This window comes from Aquarana catesbeiana, linkage group LG05 (assembly GCF_042186555.1).
Source record: "Aquarana catesbeiana isolate 2022-GZ linkage group LG05, ASM4218655v1, whole genome shotgun sequence".
Taxonomy (NCBI): Eukaryota; Metazoa; Chordata; class Amphibia; order Anura; family Ranidae; genus Aquarana; species Aquarana catesbeiana.
This window is the reverse complement of record NC_133328.1, coordinates 641,506,207-641,528,862: the sequence shown is the minus strand read 5'-3', so window position 1 is coordinate 641,528,862 and position 22,656 is coordinate 641,506,207. Positions and strand designations below refer to the sequence as shown.

General features: G+C 44.6%; 1 protein-coding gene across 1 annotated transcript in view; it reads left to right on the top strand.

Annotated features, from left to right (window-relative positions):
- Positions 1-22,656, top strand: part of PTH1R (parathyroid hormone 1 receptor) — a 438,047-nt gene that overhangs the window by 332,258 nt on the left and 83,133 nt on the right. Inside the window, exon 4 of the mRNA XM_073632443.1 lies at positions 5,792-5,910. Within this exon, the coding sequence (XP_073488544.1) occupies positions 5,792-5,910 (119 nt within the window). The remainder of the gene's footprint in view (positions 1-5,791; positions 5,911-22,656) is intronic.

The following is a 22,656-nucleotide window of genomic DNA, read 5'->3' as shown; positions in this document are numbered from 1 at the left end:
GGAAGCCGCTCAGCACAGAGCACTTCCCATTCATTCTCTGTCCAGTGCAGCTGAGGCTGCAGAGAAATGAATGTGTGTTCGAGATCTGGGGTGCACACCCTAATGCAATAGGTCGAGCACAACACCTATGGTCCTAGATGAACAATTGCAGAAACAGAAAAGGTTAATTTCTCTCTCAGGAGGAATTTTCAGTTACTTTTTACACATCATTCATATCTGTGATATCGTATTCTCTACTCTGAAGGCCGCTTGTTCAACCAGCCTTCCTTATGACAATACATTTATGTTCATCATTGCCGGTGTTGTATACTTACAATATTTAACTCGGCAATTCTCTGACTGCTCACCGGCGTGCCGCGTAGATAGAACTTTACACTTCATAAAGCTCATTGTTCATGAATCTGGGATGCTGGAGGAGGAAGATATGGATTCTCCGATACGACATAACCAGAGATTGTGAAACCACTTTGTTCTCTGTTATTGTCAATTGCTACAAGAAATGTGATGTGTATTGAAGAGCGCTATGATTATACTGTTTTATGTCACTCCAGGACTTTTATGTACATGTAGCTTTATTGTAGAGTGCTGAACGTAACATATAGAGGCTGTGATAATAAAACTGAGCTTTATTGTGGAATAAGAGATGATGAATGAATAGACGTCCATTCACTCTGCATAGTATACATCTACTCATTCCTCCAAAGGATTTACACACAAAGAAACCTACTTATTTTATTTATATATTTACTATTATACATTGTATTTCTTTTTATACATTTCTATATCAATGACACTTGTTATACAGTGCTGTGCAGGGAATATAGAATCATTTACATCTCTACGCTCAAGGAGCTTACACTCTAATGCCCCCCCCCCACTGCCGCACACTATACATTTATTACTATACATTTATATAGCTCTGACTTATACCGCAGTGCTGTACAGAGATTACTGAGCCAGTCACATCAGTCTCTGCACCATAGGAGCTTCTCCGCCAGGTGGTGCTGTTCTGCAGGGTGCTGTTGGCTCACTCTGCTGTGATCTCAGCTGAGAGAAGCAGCAAGCCTGGGGCCTCTCATGCAGGCTTTTCCCAGGCAAGCATGGACCATGTTTGGGAAGATGAAGGTGGAGACACTCCAGAGGCACTGAGTACTACTCAGTGTGCTCAAGCTGCAATGGATCTTGGGCCTGTCCCTATGCAAGGGGAGTCCTTACCAGTTTTCCAGGATAGAGTGGTGAACAGACTTTGCCGCATTGCTAAGGAGGAACAGAAACTTGCTGTCATGAAAGAAGATCTCAGGAAAATGAAATCCCTGCATAGTAAATCTTGAAACAGTAAGAGGGAAGTCTCCAAACTGAAGTCTCTGAAAGAGGCATTGAAAAAGCAGGAGAATCTGGTTGCTCCTCTGAAGGAAAACAGCGGTGTGTTCAGAGAAAAGTGTAAGAATGAGGAGAGATTCCAACAGATGAAGGAAAGTGCCTGTGCCAGTACCAGCCAGAGGTTGGATACCAGAGCAACGGTGACAGTATGGATGGGGGGTAAGGAAGTGGCTTCACATGGTGGCCCCAGTAGTACCCTTGTCTCAGAATCTGTCGTGTCTGAGTCAGTATCTGCCCCCCTCCCTCCCCAGCAGCCTGGGTCATCTCAGGAGGGGGTTTGAGGAAAATGGCGGATTGCTGCAGGCCATAACAGAAATAGAATCTCCCTTGAGTGGCACCAACTCATCATATGAAGATCTTAGTAAAAGAATGATTGCTGAAAATCTCTTTCCGTGTGTGACTTTCCTGATATTGCACCTGCCAACAGATCCTAGCAATCAGCAGGGAATGCAGGACGAGATAGCGTGTATCCAGATGGAGAAGTTTCTGCTGGCTGCGAGGAGTCCCACATGGACACTAACAGTGCAGAGCAGGAATGTCGCATGAACATTGAAACTGCAGAGCAGGAAAACCATATGAACGCTGAAACAGCTGGTGTTTTTTCTAAATGGAAGACTTTACTTGATGATGGGACTGCTGGTAACTGTGATACTTCTGGGACTATGGTGAGCAGGACTGTTGTGCTGGAGGGGAGGAGAGAGGATCAAGTGGTGGGTAATTTACCAAACCAGATTTCAGAGGTTCCTATGCAGCCAGTTAATATTCCTATGTAACCAGTGAATGTATCATCTGTCCCAGTTAGGAATTATGCTAAGGCTGTGTCGGGACAAAGTCATGCTGCTGGTGGTGGAAGGGATCAAGTTGTGCAACTTTCACCTAACGCACCTTCCATTAAACGCAGGAATGTGGTACAGCTCAGATGGGAAGGAGGAGGTATTCCACCTATCAGGAGGCTGGTTGTGGATATGATCCTAGCCATGGGATTTACGGCGGAGGATATTTATTCTCTTATTAGTTCGGCTGGTTCCTTTTGAATATGATTTGTCATTTGTGCGTCCAGAATCGCTGGATCTGTTTTGTGACCGGTTTGAGCATGTGTATGGAGGCCAGCCGGACTGGAACGGGCTTGTCCCTAAGGTATTCTCACGTCAGCCCTTGATAAAAAATGTGACTATCCTGACTAGGAATGAGTCTATACCCCCCGAGCATTTATGGGTCAGGTTGAGGAGGTTTGGTGAAACTTTGTGCCCTCTAAAAAAGATTGTGGATGGTAGAGGAATCTGGATGGGTGGGTGGTCGGTGTCATTGAGGTTGAGTGTGTGTGGGAATGTGGTCCAGCATTTGCCCTCCTCTGCCTTTATTGGTAGAGATAGGATTACCCTCTTTTACCCTGGTCAACCTAAGGTGTGCCATAAATGTGGAGTCAAGGGACATTTCTCCTCTAAATGTCCAGAACAGAAGTGCTCTTTGTGCCAGGAACTGGGGCATCTGGCGAGGGACTGTAACACCATTAATTGTAACCTATGTGATAAGGTTGGTCACAATTATAGCCGGTGCCTGAGGCTTTGCACAATAAGCCAGAGCTAGTGAAGGAATTATTCCGTCCGGATAGAGAAAAGTCTGGGTTGGCGGAGGTTGTACCAGGGGATCCTAGTATCTCTGTCCTGTCAGAATCTGTGTCTGTGAGGTCCTCTGTGGTGTCAGTGTCCCCCCAGTCTGTGGTCTTCCAGTCAGTGTCAGAAAGTGTGGTTGTCAAGTCTGTGTCTGCACCTATTGTTTCTCCTAGTGTAGTGAAGGCAGTGGAGGGTGCTGGACCAGAATGTATGGTGGTGCCAACCCGTCCTCCTCCCTCCTGAAGTGCGGCTGGAGGTTAGTGGACGCCGAGGGGTGGAGTGAGGAATGGATTGGAGGTTGGTGGTGGGGGGGTGGGAAGGAAATGAGGGTGGCTGGTGCAGAATGCAAGGTGAATGATGTGGAAGTCGGGGTGAATGATGTGGGGGGAGGGGTTAATGGGGGGGTTTTGGAATCGCATCCTGATGGCGATTAAATCTCATAAAGTTTCTTAGCCTTGAATGTGTTTAAGTTGAGGTTCGGGGTTTGTAGTCTCTTTTTTTGTTGTCATTAAAATATGTTTCTTTCTATGTTATCTTGTCAGGAAACATTTTTTTTACTTGATGATGTAAGCACGCTTGTTTTTGTTTAGTTGTTTATTTTTGTGTAAATATGTTTTTGTTAATAAGCTGTATGTTTGTATGATTTTTTAATAAAAAAAAAAAATTACACTCTAATGTCCCCCCCACAGTCACACACTATTATTATTATACGTTTACAGTGCTTTGAAAAAGTATTCACACCCCTTGAAATGTTTCACATTTTGTCAAGTTACAACCAAAAACGTAAATGTATTTAATTGGGATTTTATGTGATAGACCAACACAAAGTGGCACATAATTGTGAAGTGGAAGGAAAATGATAAATGGTTTTCAATTTTTTTTACAAATAAATATGTGAAAAGTGTGGGGGGCATTTGTATTCAGACCCCTTTACTCTGATACTACTAACTAAGATCTAGTGGAACAAATTGCCTTCAGAAGTCGCCTAATTAGTAAATAGAGTCCACCTGTGTGTAATTTAATCTCAGTATAAATACAGCTGTTCTGTGAAGCCCTCAGAAGTTTGTTAGAGAACCTTAGTGAACAAACACCATCATGAAGGCCAAGGAACACACCAGACAGGTCAGGGATAAAGTTGTGGAGAAGTATAAAGCAGCATTAGGTTATAAAAAAAATCTCCCAAGCTTTGAACATCTCACGGAGCTCTGTTCAATCCATCATCGGAAAATGGAAAGAGTATGGTACAACTGCAAACCTACCAAGACATGGCCGTCCACCTAAACTGACCGGCCGGGCAAGGAGAGCATTCATCAGAGAAGCAGCCAAGAGGTCCATGGTAACTCTGGAGGAGCTGCAGAGATCCACAGCTCAGGTGGGAGAATCTGTCCACAGGACAACTATTAGTCGTGTTCTCCATAAATCTGCCCTTTATGGAAGAGTGACAAGAAGAAAGACATTGGTGAAAGAAAGTCATAAGAAGTCCTGTTTGCAGTTTGTGAGAAGCCATGTGGAGGACACAGCAAACATGTGGAAGAAGGTGATCTGGTCAGATGAGATCAAAATTGAACTTTTTGGCCTAAAAGCAAAACGTTATGTGTGGGGGAAAACTAACACTGCACATCACCCTGAACACACCATCCCCACCGTGAAACATGGTGGTGGAAGCATCATGTGGTGGGGATACTTTTCTTCAGCAGGGACAGGGAAGCTGGTCAGAGTTGATGGGAAGGTGGATGGAGCCAAATACAGGACAATCTTAGAAGAAAACCTGTTAAGTGGGGTACACACTATAAGAAAATCGGGTAAACGATCATCCTCATTGTTTTACAGCAAATTGGAACTGATGAACAAAAATTTGTATGAAAATTCTCATACGACAAAGGCTTTTTTGTTGTTGTTTATTGTTTCTGATCATGCGCAGTCTCTCTTTTCTGATTTTGCTCGTACGAAAATGATGCAAAAACGGTACACATTAAACAAAAATCATCCGTTCTGTTCCCGTACGAGAAAAGTTTTGGAGTTTGTCCTTTTGGGAACTATCGTACGAAAATTCGGAATCCTAGCCACATAGTAGATTGGTTGGAGAAAATACACAAGTCCATCAAGTCCAACCTATGTGTGTGAATCGGCTGTCGGAAGTTGTGTACACAGTATACAAAAATCATACGATAATTCTTTGGACAAAAATGTTGGCCCAATTTTCTTATAGTGTGTATGAGTCTGCAAAAGACTTGGGACTGGGGCGGAGGTTCACCTTCCAGCAGGACAACGACCCGAAACATCCAGCCAGAGCTACAATGGAATGGTTTAGATCACAGTCCAGACCTAAATCACATTGAGAATCTGTGGCAAGACATGAAAATTGCTGTTCACAGACGCTCTCCGTCCAATCTGACAGAGCTTGAGATATTTTGCAAAGAAGAATGGGCAAAAATGTCCCTCTCTAGATGTGCAAAGCTGGTAGAGACATCCCCAAAAAGACTTGCAGGTGTAATTGCAGTGAAAGGCGGTTCTACAAAGTATTGACTCAGGGGGGCGCCATACAAATGCCCCCCGACACTTTTCACATATTTATTTGTAAAAACCATCACATAAAAGTCTATCACATAAAATCCCAATAAAATACATTTACGTTTTTGGTTGTAACATGACAAAATGTGGAAAATTTCAAGGGGTATGAATACTTTTTCAAGGCACTGTGTGTCATTTTTGCTTTAGCCCAAAGCTCCACTTTAAAGCCTCTCTCCCGGGCCAAAGTTAACTTTCATATTAAACAAATTTCTCACATTCTCCGGCAGGTCAAGCGCATCGCCGCTGTGACATGAACGGGAGCTGGGAGCTGGTGCCAGGCAACAACCGTACGTGGGCGAACTACACAGAGTGTGCGAAATTCCTCTCCAACGAGACCAGAGAACGGGTACGTAGATGATTTATCCTTCTCTTTCATCTTCAGATCATGTGCTGTCTATCATATTTAAGGTAATTCTCTGATTTCATCTCGATTTACGTTCTGCTGGCCAAAGTAGCGTCAGATACCACGTCCAGAAAAAAGTAGTTCCTGCTTTTTTAACCACTTGCTTACCGGGCACTTATACCCTCCCCTTCCTGCCCAGGCCAATTTTCAGCTTTTAGCGCTGCCGCACTGTGAATGACAATTGCGCAGTCATGCAACACTGTACCCATATGGAATTTTTATCAATTTTTTCACACAAATAAAGCTTTCTTTTGGTGGTATTTAATTTCCACTTCGGGTTTTTATTTTTTGCTAAAAAAAAAAAAAAAAAAAAAAAAAGAAAATTACAAAAAAAAACCAGTTTTCATAGTTTGTTATAAAATTTTGCAAACAGGTATTTTTTCTCCTTCATTGATGTGCGTGGATGAGGCTGCACTGATAGTCATCAATAAGGCAGCACTGATGGACACTGATGGGCACTAATCAGGAGGCACTGATGAGGCGGCAATGATAGGTGGCACTGATGGGCACTGATAGGCGGCACTGATGGGACCTGATAGGCGCACTGATAGGTGGCACTGATGGCCACTGGTAGTTGACACTAATAGGCAACACTGATAGGTGGCACTGATGGGACCTGATAGGCGGCACTGATAGGTGGCACTGATGGGATCTGATAGGCGGCACTGATAGGTGGCACTGATAGGCCGCACTGATGGGACCTGATAGGCGGCACTGATAGGTGGCACTGATGGGCACTGGTAGTTGACACTAATAGGCAGCACTGATAGGTGAAACAAAATGTTACCCCAGCTCCACTGCCAATATGAAAGTCCACGAGCTGTGATCCAGTGCTCTAGCCAGGATGTTCAGGCCCCAAATACAATACTTGAATCAAAAAGGGCTGCCTTTATTTGTTATGTGGGTACCGGCTATACGCTGACGCGTTTCGGCTAAGAAGCCTTCATAAAAGCATACATGTTTGATTTAAAAACTGATATTTATAACAGAGTAAGCACTCCAAATGGGGCGGGTGCATCCTAATCAGAGCAATCAAAGCAATTAAAAACACATGGAGAGAAGAGAGGAAGAAGCACAGCAGGCATATGGAGGACATATCATGAACAAATAAGGCATGTTCAAAGTCGTACAATAAATGTATCAAACAATGCGATTATGTTAGAAAAAGATTCACGTCCATCCTATCGTTCAAGCCATACGGTTTTTCTAGTATTCAGAGTATGGATCCACCACACTTCACGCTTAAGCAAAATACGATGAGTGTCACCTCCTCTTGGGGTTTTTTTTTAACCTGTTCAGCACCAAAAAAGGAAAAAGTATCGAAATCACGATGATGAATTTCTCGGAAATGTTTTGACACATTTGAGATATTTTTAGCATTAATATTTGTAGTGTCACTCACATGTTCCGAAGATTCTAACTCTCAACGGGCGTATAGTGCACCCAACGTATTGAAGGCACTACATTGAATAACATAAACCACCGTTTTAGAATTGCAGTAAATATACTATTTGATGTTATATGTTTTCTTAGTAGAAAAGGAAAAAACCGAGGTGTTCCTTTTATGTCTATGACACTGTCTGCAGGTATTAAGGCCACACATGTAAGAACCTACAGTGGGGAGCCGGGTCTGTGGTTTATTTGGCTTCTGGGAGCAAAATAAACTAGGTGACAGCATAGTACCTAGACTGGGGGCCCTTCTACAACCCCCCCTGGATGACACTATACAGATCCTGGTCAGCATACAGGATGGGAAGACGTTCTTTGAGGATCCCAACAATTTTGTTGCATTTTAAAGAAAACGTAGTGACAAAATTAACTTTTATTTCTATTGAAATCACTGCACTGTTTATGTTTATTTGCACTACTATTCTGAATCATCTCCACCCGATCTCTGTGAAACGCTGTATTTTTACTTCTAACTATTGTTCGTGTGTTGTAAGCCCCTTTCTTTGAGTCGCTTTTGAATCGCTGTACATTCTTGCAAAAAATCCTTGTCTGTAGAGCAGTTCCTCCTGGTCCTGATGAATTCACCAATGGGCAAAGACTTGATGGTGTGACTGGGGTGACAGCTATCAGCCAATTAAAAGGAAATTCCCTGCACAGGGCTTCATAAAAGTTCTGGAAGTCACTGCTATCTAAATGCCCCATTCCAGCACTGATAGGCGGCACTGATAGGTGGCACCAGTGGGCACTGGTAGGTTGCACTGCTTAGCAGTACTTATGGGCAATGGTAGCTGGCACTGGTGGGCACTGATGAGGCGGCAGTGGCTCTCTGTGTACGGGACCGATGTCCCTCTGACAGAAGCCGGTTCTCGGCTTTTCTTTTTCTCCTCACGCTATCAGCATACTGAAGCAGAGCATGATCCCTTCGGAGACTGGGCTGCAGGGCAGTATTCCAACATGATAACCACCCAAACACACCTCCAAGATGACCACTGCCTTGATAAAGAAGCTGAGGGTAAAGGTGATGGACTGGCCAAGCATGTCTCCAGATCTAAACCCTATTGATCATCTGTGGGACATCCTCAAACAGAAGGTGGAGGAGCGCAAGGTCTCTAACATCCACCAGCTCTGTGATGTCATCATGGAGGAGGGGAAGAGGACTCCAGTGACAACCTGTGAAGCTCTGGTGAACTCCATGCCCAAGAGGGTTAAGGCAGTGCTGGAAAATAATGGCGGCCCCACAAAATATTGGACACTTTGGGCCCAATTTGGACATTTTCACTTAGGGGTGTACTGACTTTTGTTGCCAGCGGTTTAGACATTAATGGCTGTGTGTTGAGTTATTTTGAGGGGACAGCAAATTTACACTGTTATACAAGCTGTACACTCACTACTTTACATTGTAGACAAAGTGTAATTTCTTCAGTGTTGTCACATGAAAAGATAGAAGAAAAGATTTACAGAAATGTGAGGGGTGTACTCATTTTTGTGAGATATTGTGTGTGTGTGTATATATATATAATGTTTGGGGGTTAGAACAAATTTTTTAGCAAAAAATGCCGATTTAAACTTTTAAACAAAAAGTGTCAGAAAAGGTCTGGTCTTCAAGTGATATATAAATGTCATTTGGGTACAGTGTCGCATGACCATGCAATTACCAGTTGGTCATGAAGGGGGGTAAAACCTTCCACAGGTCAAGTGGTTAAAATTACTATGGAGTTTTACAAAGAGCGGCAGTTACAGTGCCTTGAAAAAGTATTCACACCCCTTGAAATTTTCCACATTTTGTAATGTTACATCCAAAAACCTAAATGTATTTTATTGGGATTTTATGTAACAGACCAACACAAAGTGGCCCATAATTGTGAAGAGGAAGGAAAATGATAAATGATACAAATAAATATGTAAAAGGTGTGTGGGGGGGGCATTTGTATGGCGCCCCCCGGAGTCAATACTTTGTAGAACCCCCTTTCTCTACAAGTCTTTTTGGGGATGTCTCTACCAGCTTTGCACATCTAGAGAGGGACATTTTTGCCCATTCTTCTTCTTTGTAAAATATCTCAAGCTCTGTCAGATTGGATGGAGAGCGTCTGTGAACAGCAATTTTCAAGTCTTGCCACAGATTCTCAATGTGATTTAGGTCTGGACTGTGACTGGGCCATTCTAACACATGAATATGCTTTGATCTAAACCATTCCATTGTAGCTCTGGCTGGATGTTTCGGGTCGTTGTCCTGCTGGAAGGTGAACCTCCGCCCCAGTCTCAAGTCTTTTGCAGACTCTAACAGGTTTTCTTCTAAGATTGCCCTGTATTTGGCTCCATCCATCTTCCCATCAACTCTGACCAGCTTCCCTGTCCCTGCTGAAGAAAAGTATCCCCACCACATGCTGCTGCCACCACCATGTTTGACTTTGACTTTCTTTCACCAATGTCTTTCTTCTTGTCACTCTTCCATAAAGGGCAGATTTATGGAGAACACGACTAATAGTTGTCCTGTGGACAGATTCTCCCACCTGAGCTGTGGATCTCTGCAGCTCCTCCAGAGTTACCATGGACCTCTTGGCTCTTCTCTGATGAATGTTCTGCTTGCCCAGCCGGTCAGTTTAGGTGGACGGCCATGTCTTGGTAGGTTTGCAGTTGTACCATACTCTTTCCATTTTCTGATGATGGATTGAACAGAGCTCCGTGAGATGTTCAAAGCTTGGGAGATTTTTTTTATAACCCAACCCTGCTTTATATTTCTCTACAACTTTATCCCTGACCTGTCTGGTGTGTTCCTTGGCCTTCATGATGCTGTTTGTTAACTAAGGTTCTCTAACAAACCTCTGAGGGCTTCACAGAACAGCTGTATTTATACTGAGATTAAATCACACACAGGTGGACTCTATTTACTAATTAGGTGACTTCTGAAGGCAATTGGTTCCACTAGATTTTAGTTAGGGGTATCAGAGTAGAGGGGGCTAAATACAAATGTCCCCCCCCCCCACTTTTCACATATTTATTTGTATCATTTATCATTTTCCTTCCACTTCACAATTATGTGCCACTTTGTGTTGGTCCATCACATAAAATCCCAATAAAATACATTAAAGTTTTTTGGTTGTAACATGACAAAACATGGAACATTTCAAGGGGTATGAATACTTTTTCACTGTAAATAAAAAGTGACTCCGGATGTTTGATGATTCCTTTCTATCTGTTTGTGATTGTTTTATATATGGAGGGGGAATCCTCTGTGGCTGCCGTCATGCTGTATCCCAGCCCCCCCCCCTCCCCCCCAGGAACAATGGCGCTCCTATACGGCGCTATGAAAACCAATGCGATAAGAGGAATATTTTCAGCTGGTTTCCAGTACAACGTTCGCCCCCGGCCAATTAAAACGCGGGATCGAGAGGCGAACTGATGATTATAATTACACGCTTGTTACACAAATATCACATGTAACGACCCGCCGACAACCAACGCCGATCACTTCCTGCAAATATTCCGCCTAATTATACTGGAAATTGATCTTCGCTGTCAGTGTGGTGACCACAACGCAACTCCGCAGTCATAATATTAATCGCTTCTCCTGTGAGCACCGAACGTATCATTACCATAAGAGAGGCACAGATTATAATCATTATCAAATGTGTGCTGACAATTACCCATTTCATTCCATTGAACTGACCCGGGAAGGCGGCAATTTTACGTACAAAAGGCTGTGATATGTTCAGGCTCCTGAATTATACTGGGGGAGGGGAGACTGAGGAAATGACTCCTCCCCCTTCTACAAGGTTACAATGTACAGTCTGATCACTGGGGGAGGGGAGACTGAGGAAATGCTTCCTCCTCCTTCTACAAGGTTACAATGTGCAGTCTGATCACTGGGGGAGGGGAGACTGAGGAAATGCCTCCTCCTCCTTCTACAAGGTTACAATGAACAGTCTGATCGCTGGGGGAGGGGAGACTGAGGAAATGCTTCCTCCTCCTTCTACAAAGTTACAATGTACAGTCTGATCACTGGGGGAGGGGAGACTGAGGAAATGACTCCTCCTCCTTCTATAAAGTTACAATGTACAGTCTGATCACTGGGGGAGGGGAGACTGAGGAAATGACTCCTCCTCCTTCTACAAAGTTACAATGTACAGTCTGATCACTGGGGGAGGGGAGACTGAGGAAATGCCTCCTCCTCCTTCTACAAGGTTACAATGTACAGTCTGATCACTGGGGGAGGGGAGACTGAGGAAATGCCTCCTCCTCCTTCTACAAGGTTACAATGTACAGTCTGATCACTGGGGGAGGGGAGACTGAGGAAATGACTCCTCCCCCTTCTACAAAGTTACAATGTACAGTCTAATCACTGGGGGAGGGGAGACTGAGGAAATGACTCCTCCTCCTTCTACAAGGTTACAATGCACAGTCTGATCACTGGGGGAGGGGAGACTGAGGAAATGCCTCCTCCTCCTTCTACAAAGTTACAATGCACAGTCTGATCACTGGGGGAGGGGAGACTGAGGAAATGCCTCCTCCTCCTTCTACAAAGTTACAATGCACAGTCTGATCACTGGGGGAGGGGAGACTGAGGAAATGCCTCATCCTCCTTCTACAAAGTTACAATGCACAGTCTGATCACTGGGGGAGGGGAGACTGAGGAAATGCCTCCTCCTCCTTCTACAAAGTTACAATGTACAGTCTGATCACTGGGGGAGGGGAGACTGAGGAAATGACTCCTCCCCCTTCTACAAAGTTACAATGTACAGTCTGATCACTGGGGGAGGGGACACAGAGGAGGATCAGTCTATATACATTCTCATAGACTTCAGATTCCAGTTCAGTTGTAGCGCTGACCGATTTTTTTTTTTTGTACCGAGATGACCTGGGCTCAGAGAAAGTGGGATGAATCATGTTTATCATCAGACTGGGGACATCTAATGGCAGAAAAAAAGTACTGCGGTAGGGAATCTCTGGATTGAAGGTGACGATTGCGGCAAAAGCTGGTTTTGTTATTTTGTCTTTCAGTGGGCTATTCGTTTTTATTGTGTTACTTTTGGTTGGAGTTCTTCTTTAGCTTTTTCTTTTCGTATCTCATTTGAAGAAGAAGTCACGTGCCGGACCTGTTTTGGAATTTAGATTTGAAAGTTTTCTTTGACTGCTTTTTCCAAGGACTTGGTGAAGTGCGTTTTGCCTTCGTTTGTGTTTTTCATTTTATGCCGTATTGATTATTTATGCCTCCTGGATTTTTTTGTGCTACTTTTAGTACTTTTGAAGCTTAACTGAACCCGTTCGCTGTGAGTCCAGCGATTGATTTTTGCGTGCGTTCGGCTATTTGTGAAGCCGGATTGATAAGCCTCGGGTTCCAAGTTGTTCTTTCCGAAAGGGCAAAGAATTTTTCCGCGTCGCGCAGGAAGCGCCAGGAGTCGTGCCGCCTTATTGCCGATTATTACACGCTAACATTTCACGCTCTCTACCTAATCCCCTCAAAGTTGGGCACTTCAAAGCAACCTACAAAATACGGAGGAGGGAGAGGGGCCGCCATCGAGCGTTCTCCTGCTAGTTGAGTTTAGGCGCTCGCCGAGTTCAATCAAGGATTTCGTGGAGCTGTAGTTAGAAGAAAAGTTGAAGGCCAAGTCAACCAAGGGCCCCCCGTGCAAGAACAGTTATTGGACCCCCATTGAAGTAGAAACACTCATTGACTGTGATAGATGCAGAAGAAGAAGAGGCGATCCCCAAAATCTCTCTTATCGTTATTCCAGACGGAGTCAGAAAGAGAACATCCCCATAGTACCGATCCAAATTCCGTGAATAGCCAATGGGAGAAGGGTGGGATTACATAGGCCCCCCCCTTGAACCCTTCATTACCATTCAACCAAAACCAGTGCATAAAGCAAGATCTTAAATAGACCAACAACAATCTGCCCACAAGAGTATATAGGTTTGGCGCTCACATGCCGGTGGTAAGCAATTTTTCGCGGTCAAAGGCTGGTGTTGGCGTTTTCAATCTTCATAGCACCATGGTTGATATGGTGTCAGGGTGATCGAAGCGCATTGTTTCTATTGTTACATTCTAATATATAATGAAGTGGTTCAATTCACCATAATGCAGATTCGGTGGGAGCTCCGAGTGTGTCACTTGCCACCATCGCCTGTCACCTGATGCAGCTTTTTAACTTGCCACCGTCGCCTGCCACTAGATGTGGATTGTCACTTTCCACATCACCTGCCACCATTTGCAGATTGTCACTTTCCACGTCACTTGCCATGTCACCTGCCACCATTTGCAGATTGTCACTTCCCACGTCACTTGCCACGTCACCTGTCACCATTTGCAGATTGTCACTTGCCACGTCACTTGCCACGTCACCTGCCACCATTTGAAGAACATCACTTGTCATGTCACCTGCCACCATTTGCAGATTGTCACTTGCCACGTCACCTGCCACTATTTGCAGATTGTTACTTGCCACGTCACCTGCCACCATTTGCAGATTGTCACTTGCCACGTCACTTGCCACCATATGCAGATTGTCACTTGCCACGTCACCTGCCACTATTTGCAGATTGTTACTTGCCACGTCACCTGCCACTATTTGCAGATTGTCACTTGCCACGTCACTTGCCACCATATGCAGATTGTCACTTGCCACCATTTTCAGATTGTCACTTGCCACCATTTGCAGACTGTCACTTGCCGCGTCAACCTGCCAACTGTTGCATCATTTTACTTGCCACCGTCGTCTGTCACCAGATGCAGCTTTTTAACTTGCCACCGTCACCTGCCACTAGATGTGGATTGTCACTTTTCACATCACCTTCCACCATTTGCAGATTGTCATTTCCCACATCACTTGCCACCATTTGCAGATTGTCACTTGCCACGTCACCTGCCATCATTTGCAGATTGTCACTTGCCACATCACCTGCCACCATTTGCAGAATGTCACTTTTCACGTCACCTGCCACCATTTGCAGATTGTCACTTGCCATGTCACCTGCCACTATTTGCAGATTGTCACTTGCCACGTCATCTGCCACCATTTGCAGATTGTCACTTGCCACGTCACTTGCCACCATTTGCAGATTGTCACTTGCCACCATTTGTAGATTGTCACTTGCCACGTCACCTGCCACCTGATGCGGATTGTCACTTGCCACATCACCTGCCACCATCTGCAGACTGTCACTTGCCACGTCACCTGCCACCATTAGCAGATTGTCACTTGCCACGTCACCTGCCACTAGATGTGGGTTGTCACTTGCCAACTAATGTGGATTGTCACTTGCCATGCCTGCCAGTGCCACCAAATGTGCATTGTCGCTGCATTGGTGGCAGGCTGGCCGCACTGGTGAGATGATGTCAACTCTCTGCTCCCCAGCGCACATCGCTCTCACATTGAAGTGGCCCAGCTGTGAGGGCGGAAGAGTGGTGACGTGGAGAGGGTGGAGAGGGAGAGATGATGTCATCTCTGCTTGTCCACCCGCTTGTCTCTCTCCTCCACCTCTAATGCCACCCGCCTGCCGCAGCTGCAACCACGACCCGTTGGTTAGGCAGGGACGCAAGAGACTCGGGGCTATGGGCTCCAGCCTCGATAGCCACCCCCCGGCGACGCCTATGGTCCTCACACCTCTCCTGCAGCTGCGGCACCCCCCTTGTCTCCACCCCCACCTTGTCTCAGCAGTCAGCAGCAGAGAGGGGGACAGAACTCCTCCTCCAGATACTGCGCTTCTTCGTGCAGCCACAAAGAGGCTCGTCTCTACCCCCTCCCCCCCCCATATCACCAGTCGGCAGCAGAGAGGAGAATTTGGCTAACTCTTAGAGGTTTCTATGATGGGATTAGCCTTGTGTCAACTTTAGCTCGTTATCTAACCATTGTGTGATGTTTTGGGTACTATTTGGTTGTATTGTTCATGTGGTGACTGACCTACTTCTGAAGTGTATAAAATCCTGTTTTTTCATTCAATAAACAGCCATTTCTTTTTTCGTCTACCTCAACGTCTTGTCTGTGTACGATGCTTGGGCTAAAGGGGCTGGTATTAGCTGTCGGTCTGCTGGAAGGGTTTGGAGAGCAGGAGGCACTGTTTGGGGGGCGGGGGGGGGACGCACCTAAGTGGGGTGCCAATCGTTCCATCACACACCACCCCAGGGATTGGCAGGGTCCCCATAAATATTCAAACTGCTTATCTGCCTCTCCTTCCACCGTGAATCCCGAATATTCTAGAATGCAGGGGAGATAATCAGACCAGCAGCTTGTGAAACAACGAGCAGGCCAAAACAATCAACCCCTGCTCCACTGCCTACAGAGCCAGACTAGATTTCCCTAGCACCCTATACCCTAACTGGGAGGGTGCCCACATATAAAATATCAGTTTGTAAACTTGCAAACCTAAAGCCCAAATCCAGATCGCCGCCTCTGACAACCAATGAGGACAACCAGTGGCGAAAAAATACTGTGAAAGTGCCAAAAGGAAACAAATATTGCAACAAGAGTTACATTTTTTATTTGAAACAATGAGCAGGCCAAAACAATCAACCACTGCTCCACTGCCTACAGAGCCAGACTAAATTTCCCTAGCATCCTATACCCTTTAAAAAAAAAAAAAAATGTAATTGATAAAAAAAAAAAAAGATAGTTCTCTTTTAAATATCATCATACAATAAAAATTGAAAGCCTCTTCTCTTGTCTTTCAAAAATTCTCTTGCACATGAATACATCCGCCAATATAACTTATTCTATCTTTATCTTTCAAAAAGGATCGATCAAATAACACATAAAGACAACCAGAGAGGCACCAAAGACACCCTCGCAAGATATGTTCTACGGCTTTAATTACCCTTTAAATACGTTGCTTTGTTTGCAGGCGGCAGTTCCTTCCTGTTGACAAATAACCTCGGCATGCTCTTGAAACCTGAGCGCTACCGTCTTCCACAATAAACGGCGTGCTTTCTCCGGCGCTGTTTCTATACCCCTCTTTATGATTTCCATGCCACGAACAGCTTGTCAGTTGTTTGTATAAAGCATGATTAATTACAATGCTTGTGGGATAATGCCACATTAATACATAGGAAGCAGCGAATGACACCTGACCTTACATGGTCCCCTTGGGTATTGTCAAAAGATCGCAATGCGCAGATTTATGCACACCTACGAAACACTGTCATTTTTTTAAAAAATAAGCGCACAATATTATTCTGTACATAATGAATATTGTATATTTTTTATGTAAGTGAGCGTAGGAGGAAGTGAAACATTTTATAGCACACTGAGGCCAACAGAAGTGTCTTTTACGCCCTTCACCGTCTCGAGTTTTGTTACTTATGATTGTTTAATAAGAACTGCAGCTATCAGCATCCTTCACCATGTCTTTAATATGTCGAAGGTCACATCAGCTGCTTTTGAAACATTTTCTGTTTTGAAGACACTACTCATTGTTTGGTTTTATCAAAAAAGTAACCATTGACTCCTGTGGAGACCTGTTGTGGCACACCCTGGCAGGTGATATGGGCTCACTCGAGATGTGGAGTCTGATAGATGGTCTTTACCAGAGCTCCGAAAGGTGGAAATCCCGTTTTTTCAAGCTGTCATCATGTCATAAGCCTCTGGATCATCCCACCACAAGGTTAGCTGAAACAGGACAGCTATGGAGTAGAAGCCCTGGAGGGGGTGGAAATCGTAGCTCAGACAGCTGGTCTTAACCAAAGCTTCTAAAGGTGGAGATGGGCTAGAAACCCTAGTGATCTCAATTTTGCAAGCTGTCATCATGTCGTAAGCCTCTGGATCATCCCACCACAAGGTTAGCTGAAACAGGACAGCTATGGAGTAGAAGTCCTGGAGGGGGTGAAAATCGTAGCTCAGACAGCTGGTCTTCACCAAAGGTTCTAAAGGTGGAGATGGGCTAGAAACCCTAGTGATCCCGTTTTTTTCAAGCTGTCATCATGTCATAAGCCTCTGGATCATCCCACCACAAGGTTAGCTGAAACAGGACAGCTATGGAGTAGAAGTCCTGGAGGGGGTGGAAATCGTAGCTCAGACAGCTGGTCTTCACCAAAGCTTCTAAAGGTGCAGATGGGATAGAAACCCTAGTGGTCCCATGCCAACTATCCTCTGATCGTTCTGCTCCACTTTCATTCATGCCTGGACTCCTCTCTTACCAGTCCTCACTTTCATCCACACCAGCTCTCGTCTGATCATTCTCCTAAACTTCTCCCGATGTTTCCAATACTCTTTCACTATTCTGCTCTATCCATACAAGCTTTCCTCTGATCCATCCATGCCTGCTCTCCTCTCTTACTATTCTTCAATTGCAGTCTTATTACCTATCCTCTGATCAACCTGCTTCAGCTTCACTTCATCCATGCTTGCTGTCCTCTTTCACCATTTTTTGCTTTCATCCATGTTCACTCTTATCTGGTCATTATCCTCCACTTTCTCCTACATGTCCATCCATTCTGACCACCTTTTCTTCTGATCATTCTGCTCCACTTCATCCATTCTCCCTCTTCTCTTTCACCATTTTTCACCTTCATCCATGCCCACTCTCATGTGATCATTCTCTTCTACTTCCATCCATGCTTGCTCCTCTTCTCTCTTACCCTTCTTCTCTTCTATCCATACCAGCTCTGCTCTAATAATTTTCCTCCACTTCCATTCATGTCCACTCTCCTCCCTCACCATTCTTTAGTTGCCATCCTTACCAGCTTTCCTCGGTTCATTCTGCTCCACTTCCATCCATGCTTGCTCTCCTCACTTTCCCTTCTTTTCTTCCATCCATACCAGCTCACCTCTGATTATTCCACTTAACTTCCATACATGCCTGGCCTTTTCTCTCACCAATTTTCTCTTCCATTTATACCAGTTCTCTTCTGATCATTCTCCTCCACTTCATCCATACCCACTCTCCTCTCATTGCCCTCCTTTTCCACCGATGTCTAGTCTCATCTCTTACCATCCCACTGCTCCATCAATGCTCACAATCATCTGACTATTCACTTCTATTTCCATCTATGCTTGCTCCTCTCTCGTATCCTTCTCTTCTATCCATACCAGCTCTCCTCTGATCATTCTCCTCCACTTATATCCATGTCCACTCTCCTCTCTCAGCATACTTTAGTGTCATTCTTACCACCGTTCCTCTATCATTCTGCTCCACCTCCATCCATGCGTTCTCTCCTCTTCCACCATTTTTCGCTTTTATCCATGCCCACTCTCATCTGACCATTCTTCTCCACTTCTGTTCATTCTTGCTCTCCTCTCTTACCCTTCATCTACTCCATCCATACCAGCTCTCCTCTGCTCATTCTCCTCCACTTCCACCCATGCTCACCCTCCACTCTCTCACCATTCTTCAATTCCATCCTTACCACCTTTCCTCTGATCATCCTGCTCCACTTCCATCCATGCTCGCTCTCCTCTTTCATCATTTTTCGCTTTCTTCTTTGCCCAATCTAATCTGGTCATTCTTCTCCACTTCCATCCATGTCTGATCTTCTCTCACCATTCTCTCACCATTCTTCTAATCCTCTCACCATTCTTCTAATCCATCCATATCAGCTCTCCTCTGATCATTCTACTCCACTTCCATCCATGCCTGCCCCTTCTCTCTCTCCATTCTTTGCTTCCATCCATACCAGTTCTCCTCTGATCATTCTCCTTTACTTCCATCCATACCCACTCTCCTCCTTCACCATTCTTCTCTTCCATCCATAACTGCTCTTTTCTCCATGTCCTCCTCTTCCATCTATGTGTGTTCCCTTCTCTTACCATCCTTCTGGTCCATTTATGCCCACTGTCCTCTGATCATTCTCCTACAGTTCTCTTTCACTATTCTCTATCCATACCAGCTTTTCTCTGATCAATCTCTTCCACTTCCATCCATGCCTGCTCTTCACTCTCACTATTCTTCAATTGCAGTCTTATCACCTTTCCTCTGATCATTCTGCATCACTTCATCCATGCTCGCTCTCCTCTTTCACCATTTTTTGCTTTCATCCATGCCCGCTCTTATCTGATCATTCTCCTCCACTTTCTCCTCCATGCCCAGCCATGCTTGCTCTCCTCTCACAAATTCTTCAATTGAATTCTTACCACCTTTCCTCTGATCATACTGCTACACTTCATCCATGCTCCCTCTTCTCTTTTATCATTTTTCACCTTCATCCATGTCCACTCTTATGTGACCATTCTCTTCTAATTCCATCTATGCTTGCTCTTCTCTTTTATCCTTCTCTTCTGTCTGTACCAGCTCTCCTCTGATCATTCTCCTCCACTTTCATCCATGCCCACTTTCCTCCTTCACCATTCTTTAGTGCCAGTTTTAGCACTTTTCCTCTGGTTATTCTGCTCCACCTCCATCCATGCTTGCTCTCCTCTTTCACCATGTTTTGCTTTTATCCATGCCCACTCTCATCTGATCATTCTTCTCCACTTTCACCTCCATGCCCATCCATGCTTGCTCTCCTCTCACCATTCTTCCATTGAATTCTTACCACCTTTCCTCTGATCATACTGCTACACTTCATCCATGCTCCCTCTTCTCTTTTATCATTTTTCACCTTCATCCATGCCCACTCTTATGTGACCATTCTCTTCTAATTCCATCTATGCTTGCTCTTCTCTTTTATCCTTCTCTTCTGTCTGTACCAGCTCTCCTCTGATCATTCTCCTCCACTTCCATCCATGTCCTCTCTTCTCCCTCACCATTCTTGAGTGCCAGTTTTAGCACTTTTCCTCTGGTTATTCTGCTCCACCTCCATCCATGCTTGCTCTCCTGTTTCACCATTTTTTGCTTTCATCCATGCCCACTCTCATCTGATCATTCTTCTCCAATTCTGTTGCTTCTTGCTTTCCTCTCTTACCCTTCTTCTACTCTATCCATATCTGCTCTCCTCTGCTCATTCTCCTCCACCTCCATCCATGTCAGAACTCCTCTCTCACCATTCTTTTATTTTCACCCATACCTGCTCTCCTCCCCCATTCTTCTCCTCTCCCACCCATGTCCACTCTCCTGTGTTCATTCTCCACTTGCCTGCCACCCATGCCTGCTCTCCTGTCCCGTCGTTCTACACTTCCATGTGAGTACACAAAAAAAAAAACAACTATATTTCTCACAGTAAAAATTGCACATCAACACAATAATTGAACAACACAAAAAAAAAAACTAGCCTGTTCATAGACAGATGCACATTTGCTACTCCATTTCATCTGCCTTTATATTTGTTGGATTTCTGAGAAGGCTTTGCCTGTCCATTGTTTAGTGAAATTGGTTATTCACGTTGGTAAGTGATCCATGGATGTGTATTGGTGTTGAGGGTATAAAATAAAAACAGGCGGTGAAAAAAAGATAAATTCTAAGAAATTGTAAAAAATGTAAACTTTGCTCGAATCTCCTACATAAAATAAACACGAAGAACGATGGGGTTAAGGCTACTTTACTGCCATGCAAGTATTTTACTCTAAAAATAGTCGTAGAACTTATGAAATCTCTATTCAGACAGCGATATTCGTGTTTTGTTTCCTTCTCCCACCAGAACTTCAATTCTGGAATGTTTGTAGGCTAAAGCACCCTCTAGGGAGTCGCGCCGATGTGAAGTGAGTTTCGGTCAAGGTCAACCTGCCCTAATAGAAAATAAACTTCCTCTTTTACGACTTTGGAAACATCTCAAACGTTTTCATTTATCACGCTGCCCTATATTCCCAACGGGAGACAGTTTCTAAATATTGTGTAACTCCCTCCTTTACTTATGATACAGCATTTCTCCTTTTCAGGACGTTTTTATTAAAGCGTCTGAAGAACCTACCAAAATGAAGTAAGGTTGAAATGGCCTAGATAGGAAAAAATTAACAAAATAACACTTCCGGGGTTATTTAATAAACCAGTGCTGGGAGCAAAGTGTTAAGAGCCAAGTGCGGTCATGATAGCACCCAATCAGGATCCATCTTGACATCAGTTGTTTAAGTTCTGATTGGTTGCTATGAGTTACTGCACTTAGCGGAGCTTACTGAATACAAATGATGCCGTGTTCACTTCTGGAAGGTTTGGTAACAGCTTAATGTGATTTCCAGACTAGATATTCATGTGAGGGCAGCTGGTGGAGCTACCGGGCCAATGTCAAGTCCGTGTTAAAGTGTGTGAAAGAACAATTAAAATTAAAGGTTTTCTTTAAAGTTTATTTAGACCACATGTGTAGCATGTAGTACTTGTTTGGTTTTTGGTAAATTCTTTTGAAAATTGCAATGCTTATATGTTTCAAACTGTTTTATGCATATACTGTATATACAGTGCAAAGCCATGTCATGGTGAGGTTTTGGTGGCACCTAGGGTTCTCATCCATACAAGGTGAGGGGTTCCAAGATGCATGTCTCACAGGGAAAAAACAGGATTATCAGTATTCTCCGGAATTTCTAAAACATGGTTGGGGTCTTGGAGACCGGAGGCATTGTAGAGTATTGGGTGGGATGAAACCTCCAGCCCTCGACCCATGGTTTGAGGGCATCCAACATCCTGATTGTGCAAGTGTTTATAGGCTTTTTAGTATGGTTACTTACTATAGCTCAGGGCTCAACCTGGGAGACAGGATGGCTCCACCCAGGAGAGTGCAAGTCAGTGCAGTAAGCAACTGCAAGATGGTGTGAACAAAATTTGAGTTTGAGAATAGTCTGGAGGAAACAAACAAGGAAGAGCCTAGGTCTGAAGCCTGAGCAGCGGCACAGCAAGTAGAAGTCAGGAAAGATGCTGAACAACCCCTGTGAGGGTAAATGTGTTTTTAGAACGTTAATGAATGTTGTCCTGGAACCCGGAGGCTTTGTAGAGTATTGGGTTGGGTAAAGCCTCCAGCCCTGGACCCATGATTTGCATCCAGCATCCTGATTGTGCATTTACAGTCCTTTTAGTTTGGTGCTAACTAGAGCATAGGGTAGAAGTCAGGAAGGATGCTGAACAACCTCTGTGAGGGTAAACGTGTTTTTAGAACTTTAAAGTGGGCAATAAAGCCCTCAAGATATTGCAAGTGCAGCTGTCCCTCCCCGGCTCTCCACCGAGAACATTAGCACTCAGCGACCGCTAATGGCTCAGTTCCCAGGTCTGCTCTGAGCTCAGAGCGGTGACTGTCAGTCAACCAGATCTCTGCTCTGCCCCTCCAGTGCTCACTGGATCTTTGGACTGAGGAGGGCGGGGGGGAGCAGCTGTGTCAGCCTCTCAGTGGCAGACTGCCGGTCAGGTGTCTGTGTAGATCCTGACATTATTGTCTGAATCCCTGCAGAGCCTGGA